This window comes from Alligator sinensis, unplaced genomic scaffold (genome assembly GCF_000455745.1).
Source record: "Alligator sinensis unplaced genomic scaffold, ASM45574v1 scaffold846_1, whole genome shotgun sequence".
NCBI classification, from domain to species: Eukaryota; Metazoa; Chordata; order Crocodylia; family Alligatoridae; genus Alligator; species Alligator sinensis.
Genome location: NW_005842230.1, coordinates 969,089 through 980,016, shown reverse-complemented (window position 1 = coordinate 980,016; position 10,928 = coordinate 969,089). Strand labels below are relative to the sequence as shown.

The 10,928-nt window shown below is 39.9% G+C and overlaps 1 protein-coding gene across 9 annotated transcripts in view; it reads left to right on the top strand.

Moving 5' to 3' along the window:
* U2SURP (U2 snRNP associated SURP domain containing) overlaps positions 1 to 10,928 on the top strand; it is a 79,788-nt gene that overhangs the window by 3,741 nt on the left and 65,119 nt on the right. For all 9 annotated transcript variants that reach the window (XM_006027262.3, XM_006027261.3, XM_025208452.1 and 6 more), the window contains exon 2: positions 9,087 to 9,136. In XM_006027262.3, the coding sequence (XP_006027324.2) occupies positions 9,087 to 9,136 (50 nt within the window). The remainder of the gene's footprint in view (positions 1 to 9,086; positions 9,137 to 10,928) is intronic.

Sequence of the window (10,928 nt, the reverse complement as noted above, 5' to 3'; positions counted from 1 at the left end):
ACTCTTTCTCTAAGCATCTACTCTGTGCCAATGTTGGATACAGAATACCGGGTTAGATGGACCTGTGATCTGGCCCAGTGTGGCATCTTTTGTGTTCTTACTAGGCACATAGGCTGCTTGCAGATGTTTAAAAAAAAAATGTTTTACTTTAAATTCAGCGCGTTCCTGCGTCTAGCCAAGAGCATGCCCAGAAGAGGCACTGCCTTAGTTGGACCCAGCTCGCCTGATGTCTGTATAAATCAGGCACTTTAATGTAGCTTTTTGGCACTTTAATAGCTGATTGAATCAGCTTTAGCTAAAAGTGTCAAAAAGCCCTGCTGAAGCACCCAATCTATAGAGGTGCTGCAGAGCTGGGTTAAAGTAATGTGCTGTTTCTTTCGGTAAAGTGGTTTTTTTTGTGTGTCTTTTTTTAACATCTGCAAACAGCCATCATGGCCTCTGACATCAGAATAGCTCAAAAGAAAAGAAAGTCTGGTCAGAAGAGCTTATTTTCTTTACTGTTGCTGGTAAGGTAAAATGTAATGTCAAATTAAGTTATGTGGTGTCCTCCAAGAAAATGTATTTGATTAGACACATGGGGTTATCTACTCCACTTCTACTGAAGGTACATACACTCTTCATAGACTGAATGTTTTGATTTAATCCTGACTTCATTTAATCAGTGTTTATGTTGCATCCACGTGGATGCAGAAGGACTATACTAGAACAGAAATAAGTAATATTTTTATTATTATTAATGCATTGTCCTGTGTGACTGGCTTATTCATTCATTCTTAAAGGTGAAGTGAACATCTTAAATGAAAGAAGTGTGTGAGGAGGCTTGTAGCATAATGTTTTGAGCTAAGATTATGTCTGACAAATATCTTTATTTAAAAATGTACTTTAAAATTGATCTCATTCTATTTATCTTCTGAAACCTGAGGTGAAGTTCTGTTTTGATGCAGCTGATATTGTGATGGCATCTGCTTGTCAGAGGCCAGTGTTGAAGGTGGAATAGAATTAGAGTTGTGTCCTGATGAGCAGCCAAAGTGTATCTTAATCCTGACTCCTGGGCATTTCAGTAGGAGTACTCTGACATTTATATGCATTAATAGCACCTGCTAGGCAGAATAAGATTCAGTCTTCGTTCCTGACGTGTCACAGTGTATTTCCTTCCAGCTAGAACAATGAAAAGGGCTTAGGCAAAAGGGCTTAGACAAACCCCAAGCAGTTATTTTAAATTGTAGAACAAAATATAGTCAACTTAATCCTTCAGTCAAGTATGCCACTAAATATCAATAACTCCTTAGGGCAGTGGTGTGCAGCTGATCTAGCCCCATGAGCCAGATGAGTAGTGCTGGGCCATTCTGCGTGCCAGATCCAGAGCATAGAGCTGCTTCATTTAGCCTGTGGGGCCGGAATTTGGCACAGTGTTAATTGCTGCAGCTCTGAAGCTCCCAGAGGTGAGGCAGATGCCATTCCTCCTGCTGTCAAATTTCCGGCCGTGTTGGCCAGGTGACATGACTCCAGGCTCCAGATCCAGCCTGTGGCACTTCTCACAGTCCAGAAATTTGGTGGCAGCATGAGCAGTGGTAGTGTTGTTTGCTGCAGCTTCAGGAGCTGCAGTAATTACCACTACTGCTGCTTGACATTCTGCTTAATATATGGACTTGTCTGGAGCCCCTAGGACCAGAAGACATGGTTCTTTGGGCTGGGTCGTCTCGCTTGTGGACCTTATCTTGGTCACTTTTCCCTTAGATTGAAATACTGGCCAGAAACAATCTCTTAATCCTACTCAAAGATTGAAATAAAATCTTTATAAGTACAACCTAGCAATTTAAAATCTCTTTGTAAACTCCTTGAGTAATTGCTGCAGGGCCTGTAGTACAAGTGGTCTGTGTTCTCTGTCCTGCTTACTAATTTGGCAGTTACCTTCTCTATCAGTATCAACGTTTTAAAAGACGTAAAAGTGTGTTGCAGTAGTGTAATCTTGAAGTGACAAACAGCCCAGATTGTGATAGTAAGATCTGCATCTGAAAGATCAAGCATCTAAACAGAATAGATGACTATCCTCTGAGAATTAGTAAAATAACTGTATTGTAAATTTTCTGCTAAATTATTAGTAGGAACAGCAGTTGTGTAAATTGGACTCTGAGTACTATGACTGTAGTCCAAGAAAAATAAGGAAAACATGTTTATCAGTACTATAGTTGTAGCTTTTCCTCTTTCTTCATGGAAAAGTTGGACTATCTTCACTATGCCATCAGGTAATGAAGCTCACTTTTTAGGCTGCTTTAATTGAGGCAGTGTACTAAAAAAAAGAAAAAGCTTTAAAATAGCTCTTGGCTGTTTGTGAGTGGGCTACTTTCTCTGATTAGTTAGGAAGTCTGAGGAATGGTAAGTGAAAATCTATGAAAATGTGAGTTGCAGTTTTGTATAAAATGCAAAGGGCCCTGGAAGACATTACACTTAAGATACAATTAAACAGTTAATTGCTTCTTAAATTGCAGCCCAGCCACACATCCAGGCATATCAAAAAGTGAAGCCAGCCACAAAATTATTGCACAAAAATGTGTAAAATTTGTGGCTGGTTTCTGTCACTCCTTAAAATGAATATGTGGCAGGGTGTTGATCAGCTGATTGCTGGCAGTTTTGGGAGTGCTTTGGGGCTCAAACTGTCCATAGTATGGTTCCTGTGAGCTAATTCTCAGAAGCATCAGGCTCACACTGGGCAGCCCTATTGCGCTCCTGATACTACCTGTGATCAGCTGATTGTCAGCGGGCAGAGACTGTATTCTGGCTGGTTCAGGTCATGGTTCAGTCTTGGTCTAAGGCTCAGACTGGCCAACCAACAATCAGCTGCACCTTTGCTGGTGCAGAAACAGCCCAGGATTATGATCCTGGGCTTTCCTCTGTATCGGCCAGCAGGGCATCATTGGAGTTTGATCACCAATCCCCAAATCACGTCCTGCCATGAACATGTGGCATAGCAGAAGGCAGGAGGCATGGCAGATAAGATCCCATCACACCTTTACCTGGTTGTCTGTCAGCAGCCTAAGGGACAGTGAAACTGATGATATAACTCTCTTTGTTGCTGCAAGAACAGGAGAGGCAGGTCTGCACTCCTTTGCTGGTGGGAATGTAAGAGCCACCAGCAGAAGCCTGAATACGAGCTGCTTCTTGCTCTCACAAATTTAGGAGTAGAATAGCTGTAATGTGTCAAGTATTTCAAAAGAAACTACTTTCCATCCTATGTTAAGTTCTGTAAATGATATTGAACTAAACAGTGAAATAGTAAGCACTTCAGGTACAAAGTTTTTAATTTGCAGGATTTATGCTTACTTTGAGAGGTATATATTGTAGACAGGTATATGGATGGGGGGAGATTACAGCTAAAGGTAGGTTTGAAAAATCCACTTATCAGCAGTGACTGAGAAGATTTCCCTTTTGAGCTTTGAAATCTAAACTTCTAGCTTCTCCAGAAATAAAACTTTTATGTATTTATAAACAGTAATTCTGAATAGCTTTAAATATATTTTTCTAAGCATGGAATGATACAGTGTTGTGTTCTTAGGCCAGGGGTGGGCAAAATGTGGCCCACAGGCCAGGTGTGGCACGCCAAGCTGTTCTATCTGGCCTGTGGGGCCCCTGAAAAATTTAGAAAATTAATATTTATCTGCCCCTGGCTGCCTGTCATGCAGCCCTCGGTGGCTTGCCAAAACTCAGTAAATGGCCCTCCACCCGAAATAATTGCTTGCCCCTGTCTTAGGCAGTTCTAGTGCCTTTGTTGTTATTTGTAGTCTTTCTGTAGACTACCAATATGAACAAAACTTAAGATTTAATGCTGTTACACAGAGCCCTGTGACGTACTGGGAACCTATCAGTAATCATGACGTTATTGTCCTATGACTTTTAAGTTTTGGAAAGCTGTGAAGAATAGGATTGACAGGCATTGGAATTATTCACAGGGAAGAGGGCTCAAAAGAGAACTATCCTAACTTTCTATTTTTCAACCATTTTCTCTTGGCAATAGCCATGAGGATGGAGGACAGTCAGAACAGATGTGGGACCAGAGTTTTAGTCTTTCTTATGGCTGCTGTGCATTCCTTTGACATTGCAAGTTTTATTCTCGTGGAATCCTAATTCCTTGGTAGGTAGAGCCAGGACACTGATTTACATGTGGTCTTATTTTTGAGTTGGTGGCATGACTGGCTGGCTCCTGTGCCTTGGTGATTCCAGATTAGATCTCTGACAGCTGGCACAGTTTAGAGCTTCCCCCAGTCTGTGACTTGAGACCCTCTCAGGGCCTCGAGCCTTGTGATTTGGAAAGCATAAAGGCAACTTAAAACTTTGTAAGAAGGCCATTGTCTGGATTTTTTCAGCATTCAGGAAGAGAGGACACAGAACTGTTCTCTCTCTGAGCAGTCATAGAGGTGACAGAACGTCACATGTCTCCGGCTGGCTTGAAAATAATATGAAAGCTGCCTCCAAGAAGCAGCTATGGACAGAATTTTGATGATAATGCCAGCATCTAGTGAAGGGGTGGCTAAGTTTCTTGTCAGGACAGTGACCCTTACTCCATTTTTTTTTTTTCATTCAGTTGAAGCTAATGTGGTCCTGGGTATGACTGTAAACTGCATCCGACTGGAGAACCTGGTGGTAATGTCGTGGGGCTACTTGTGGTGGGGTAGCTTCTATAAAACACCACAACGTTGTAACCTCCAAAGTAAGGCAAGTATAGGGCACATCAGAACCCTAGCCCCTACTGCCTGTGGGTGCTCCTTGGTTGGAGAAAGGCTAAGGCACATCGCTTTGACAGATGCACCCTCACTGAGGCATTAGCAATCATCAGCAGTTCTTATCTGTTGCTCTCTGGCAGAAGCTACAGCCATCGAGGCGCTGAATATCTGGACTCGGTCTGGCCTTTAGATTCTGACTCAGTGGTTTAAAGTGGGGATGGTAGGTCTTGGGCAGCATCCACTCCTCCATACTCTCACCTAGACATATACATCCAAGGTCTTGGCGTGGTGTGATGGTTGCAGGACTTTTACAAGTGGATTTATCAGGCACCTGACTAGACCTCTTACACATACACCATGATCCAGAGGATGGACAGTTGCCTACTACTACTGAAACTAATGATTTGAAAACCTCAAAACATCCAACTAGTTTTAGCTGCCCTTTAGGGACCCTTTAGTAAGTGCTGAGTGCCCGTGTTTTCAAAACTAGCCCCGTATAGAGTCTCAGTTTAGGGAACCAAATACATTCTTTACAAAAAGCTTGACCTTTCTGTAATTTTGATAGTGAGTACTTGCTATATTTTGTAGAAACACATTTTAGGAAGACAATCTTGCATCAGTTTGTGTTTGGAAAGTAGCTTTTAAAACTACTAGCTCAGACACTTTAAAACGTATGGGCATGTAGATGATATTTTAGGCTGAGGTTTGCCTACTCTAAATGTGATTGTATTTTTCAGATCTTCATATGCTTTTATTAATTGTGCAAAATAAGATCACTGTATTCTTAAAATAGTAACAAAGTAATATTTGGGTGTTTAATCCACCTAGTTTTTAAGATCTGGATGCAGAGATTGGTTCTTTATTATGTTATACAATGTATAGAACCATGGATCTCTGATCCTTGATTAGATTTCTAGGCACTACTGTAAAATGAAATATGAAGGGAAGAATTCAATCAGGGAAGAAGTTTGTTTTGTTTAGGATATACCTGCATGTCAGTGAGGCAGTGTGACTGTAGCCACTGTACTGGAGATGCATCTTGAGTTAATTTACAAATAAAGACATTTCATAGAACACATGACAGTGTAGGAAGGGGTATAGAGAAGATATACCCTTGCAGACTTACTAGCCGGACACTGCTCTCCAAGCTGCTGGTGGCTTGCATATCTGCAGTCGGATTGGTATCGGCCCATATGGCTCATTAATAATTGGCCATCAGCATCGGCCAAGAAACATCTTTATTGGTGCAACCCTACTTGAAGCACTGTTGACCCTTACTTTGGAAAGGATTTGTTGATGGTAAAAATGTAGATAGTTTCCTTAAAGATTAGTAGTGTACCTAGATGTAAATGGTAGTGTCTTGGCAAATGTACAGTTGATTGAAAATTAGATGTATTCTTAGCAAAGTTTTTTCCATGCCTATTTATCTATACAGCTCTTGTTAGTCCGTGTCCAAGTTACATTTTCATAGTATCACATCATCAGAGAACAGGAAAAGTGCTAATGCTCAATGGGTAATGATGAAGAAATTGATAAAACAAATAAGAAAATTGGATAATCTCTATATCTTTATTTTGACTTAAACATTATTTTACATGTGCATTTTGCGTTAACCAGCAGTAGCTCATGGGGCACCATCAGTATTGGAATTTTCTGGAAGTTAGGCATTATATATATAAAATTACACACACACGCATGCGTGTACACACCCCCCAACACTGATAGTGCCCCATGAGCTACTGCTGGCTAATGCAAAATCTATTGTAGTGAAAAGATCACAAACTTATATATGTGTGTGTATCTACTTTTTTTTTTGTTTCGTGGTGTCTATTTAAATATTTCTTATTATGATCAAATAAATGTCATTATCTTGCTGTCTGAGAAAAGAATGTCAACTGTTTGAAATTTTAACAAGGGATTTTTTTTCTATAATAAATCGTGTCCTTAAGATGAGGCTATTCGTGTACCAGCTTGTTTGCATGTGTTTTTCTTCTGTGTACACTGATTAACTTATATTTGATTTTACTGTAAATCATGTATAACGATTAGTTAAGAGTAATATGTCTGCACATTGTAGATGTTGTTTGTTCAAGTCTAAAATAAAAGTTAAACTTTAATAACATGTTACCAAGAGTCGGGTAAGAACTGTCTGCACATATTGGCAATTTTTTCTTTGCATGGTATTTCTAGACAAGTGAGATTTCTGTTCAAAGCTGCTAGGGCACATTAATTGTGATTACTTGTTTAAAAAGGCAACTTGGAAAACTCCCTTTTGCTTTACTGTTAAAGCACTGAAGTTTGTGATCTTTTCACTACAGTAGATTGAAAGTGATGATGAAAGATACTACATTTATTCCAGAAAGGCTTAAGCACTAATGTTGGAGTCCAACTGGTTTGATATTTCAGTGTTATGTTGAATTGTGTGCCACTTTTTAGTAACAGGAGAGTTATTACTAGGCAAGTTATGGTTTGCTATAACATTTAATATTTAATTTCCTATAGATACAAATATTTATTGAATGAGAGATAGGCTGAGGCCTGTAAAGCCTGTTTACTGTATTCCAAAGGGGATGTGTTAGCTGTAGGTGGAACAGCCTCAAGGTAATATTCTGTTCTATATATTTTAATATGGCTTCCTTTTCTTTAGTACAGGGGCCTGAGAAATCTATATTTAAACCATATTCTAAATACATTTTGATATTTAACCACTATATCACCAACACTTAAATATTGTAAATTGCTGTGCTACTTTTGAAATCTGTCTGAATTATCTTTTTCCTTTTCTCTCTACAACTTCTACGGATATATGTGTATGTAACACAACAAATATTCAACTAAACTCAAAATAATCTGTTTTAGAGATTTTACTCTCAATCAGTAATCTAGGTCTGCAGATTCTTTTATGTTGAACCACTTTTCACATTTGAAATGAAAATAGCAGTGCAATGTTCCAGTTCACTTACCTGTCCAGTCATTCTATCTGAAAGCATTAAATGTTGTCTAAAATAGATCTGTAGAAAAATATTTTAAAATCTTCTGTCCTTAAGTAATAAATCTCATTCTCAGAACTTCACTAATAAAATTACTATAATCTTATGGATGCCAAAAACAAGCAACTGGAATACATGTTTTTCTTATTGATTTCTGCTGTCTGAAATAATAGGTTTTTGGGACTGTGTTGTCACAAGAGACCGGAGGGAACCAGTTGTGACTCCGTGATTCTATGGGCTGATCTGTGCTTGACTTGGTCCATAAAGTGGCTTATACAACCTAAGAGCAGTTCTTTTATGCACCTTGAAGCCATGGGGTTTCCAAGGAATGAAACTGGGCCATGACAGTTGAAACACTCAGATTATTTAGTGACCCCTAGGTGGTAGTGACTGAGCATTTGTTACTGTCTGATGACTACTGCAGATATGTGAAATGGCTTGTAGGTCTTTCACTAGTTGGTATCCACAACACAAAATCTACTCTGAAAGTTACTACTTGTATTGAGTCTTGAAAGACAAATTTATCCCTTTCATTCTATTCATACCCCAAAAAGAGCTGCATTTCTAGAGAATAGTGCAGTAATGGCATAAAGTGGGGAAATTTATGCTTTGGAGAACATTGTACTTTACTTGTGTTTCAAATTCTGTGTGCTGTAACATATTTGACATTCAGCAAAGAATTAACCAAGTACATTGTCTCATTTTCTTTGAAACAGCATTGATGCAGTTGCACATATTTCCCCACTGTTATATATAGTAAGTTTAAAAAAAATTACTGTTGAATATGTATAATTCTTGTAAGGTATAGGCCCAGAACTCTCATATATTCAATTTAATAGAAGAAAGACTTCATTTACTTACTGGGATATACTAAGATGCTAATTATTGTCAGCTAATATACATCTCAGTAGTAAGGATTTAAGTTCACTATAGGTCCTTCCTTAATATTGCCTCCTTCCAGTTTTTAAATACAGTATGGTGATAGCTAGGAACTAATAAGATATTTAATAAAGACACATATAAGACAAATAATGTACCATTTAATGGACAGTCAGGATGCAAGCAGGTTTAGTGTAACATTCTGGTGAAAGGGATAATGACACCGTGAAATCCAAGGGGCAGAATTCAGGTGTTTATGGTGAGCGCAAAAACAGTGACTGTTCTGGATCCTTGTCTGCCCTGCATTAAAAGTGACATTCTGTAAGTATGTTGTACTGCTCAGGGGTTTAATCTTAAATATCTGAGGGCAGGATGATTTTAGGAATAATGATGATAGGCACTGAAATGAAAATTCCAAAACTCCAGTTGACAGGGAAAGTTGTTTTGCTTATCAGTAAATGCTTCCTGTATGTTGAATGACTATTTTTCTATCGCCTACAGGTCAGAGCGCCAGATGCAGTACATACCACTGGATCTGCAGATACACATGTAAGTCTGAAAGATCAGAATATAGCTGTCGCATTAAAAGAATACTTATTTTGCCACAGCTAGCTGTTATTGGTGTGTAATGCATGTCACTTGTTGGTATTTGTTAGGAAATGGTTTACAGAATTATTTTACCTTTTGTCTTGTCAGTCTCCCATGTCACATGTTTTTAATATAAATAGGTTATGTCCTGTAGAGATACAGTGTGCATCAGTTTAGCACTTAAGCTTTTGAAAACTCATTCTTTATAACAGTTATAGTTCAGTGGCACTGTAGAGTTTTGCTTTCCCTCAGTTACAGCCCACAAAACAAGCTTAGAACAAAATATTTTCTTTCATAACTGCCAGTATAATAATCTTTGCTGAATATTCTTTGCAATGGAAACAGGTATTTAAGCAGGAAAAAACAGTTGTGACGATAGAACATTTATTGTTACACTGAAGAAACTGTTTAAACTAAGCATAGCTTATTTTGTTTAGAATCGATGATACTTGAAGTCAGTGGGTCCCAACCTTTTTTATACCGCGGACCGGCACAGGGCACACAGAGTGGCTGCCTTCCTCCTGGGGCTGCCCCACTTCCCAGCTTTAACCCTGCACATGACTGCTGGCAGTGGGAGCCACTTGCCCAGGCAGACAGATGGGGGTCTGAGTTGGGGGCTTATGCCATAACCCAGCAGCCAACCCTTTGCAGCCTGGTACTGGGCCACAGCCCAGTGGTTGGGAACCTCTGCTTAAAGTGATATCGTGTGTGTAAAGTTAGTTTCTCAAGATAAATTAGAACTGCTTTCTCTTTTAAACATTACCTTTTTTGCTAGCACAACAGACTTTTTAAAAACCGATTGGCTAGATTTCTTGCTTTATTGCCTTTCCTTGAGGTTTTTTTCTGTGTCACATTCTTGGTACATTGAGGCCATGAACAGATGCTCTGCTTGAAGTGCTCCAAGTACCTTTGAAGCACTACAAACAGTGCAAATCTTCATATCTGAAGAAAAGTTTAAATAGTGACCCTTGAAAAAAGAGGAACATAGATTTCCTAGACATTAGGGCTGGAAGGGACCTCAGAAGATCATCGAGTCCAGCCCCCAACCTGAAGGGCAGGAAGCCAGCTGGGGTCATAGGATCCCAGCAAGATAAGCATCCAATTTACTCTTGAAGGTGTTCAATGTAGGTGCTTGAACCACCTCCGATGGCAGGCTATTCCAGACCTTGGGGGTTTGGACAGTAAAGAAATTCTTCCTTATGTCCAGCCTGAAATGGTCTTGCAGGAGTTTATAACGGTTCGACCTCGTCATCCCTTGGGGCGCTCTGGTGGACAAACGTTCCCCCAGATACTGATGGTCACCCCTGATAAACTTACAGGTGGCCCCCAGATCACCCCTGAACCTGCGCTTTTCCAGGCTCAAGAGCCTCTCAGCCTGTTGTCATAAGGTCTGTTTTCCTGACCTCTGATCATGCGCATGGTGCTTCTCTGGACTCTCTCAAGCTTCTCCACATTCTTTTTGTGGGGCCCAAAACTGGACTCAGCATTCCAGTTGCGGCCTCACCAAGGCTGAGTAGAGGGGGAGAATGATGTCCCGGGATTTGCTTGAGAAGCCTCTATGGATACAAGCCAGCGTTTTGGTTGCTTTACTAGCTGCAGCATCGCATTTAAAGGCTCGTGCTCACCTTGTGGTCAATGATGACCCCCAAGTCTCTTTTTTTTCTGTAGTACTAGCCAGCGTAGTACTGCCGAGCCTATAAGCATGCTGCAGGTTTTTCCTCCCAAGGTGGAGAACCTTGCATTTTTCAGTGTT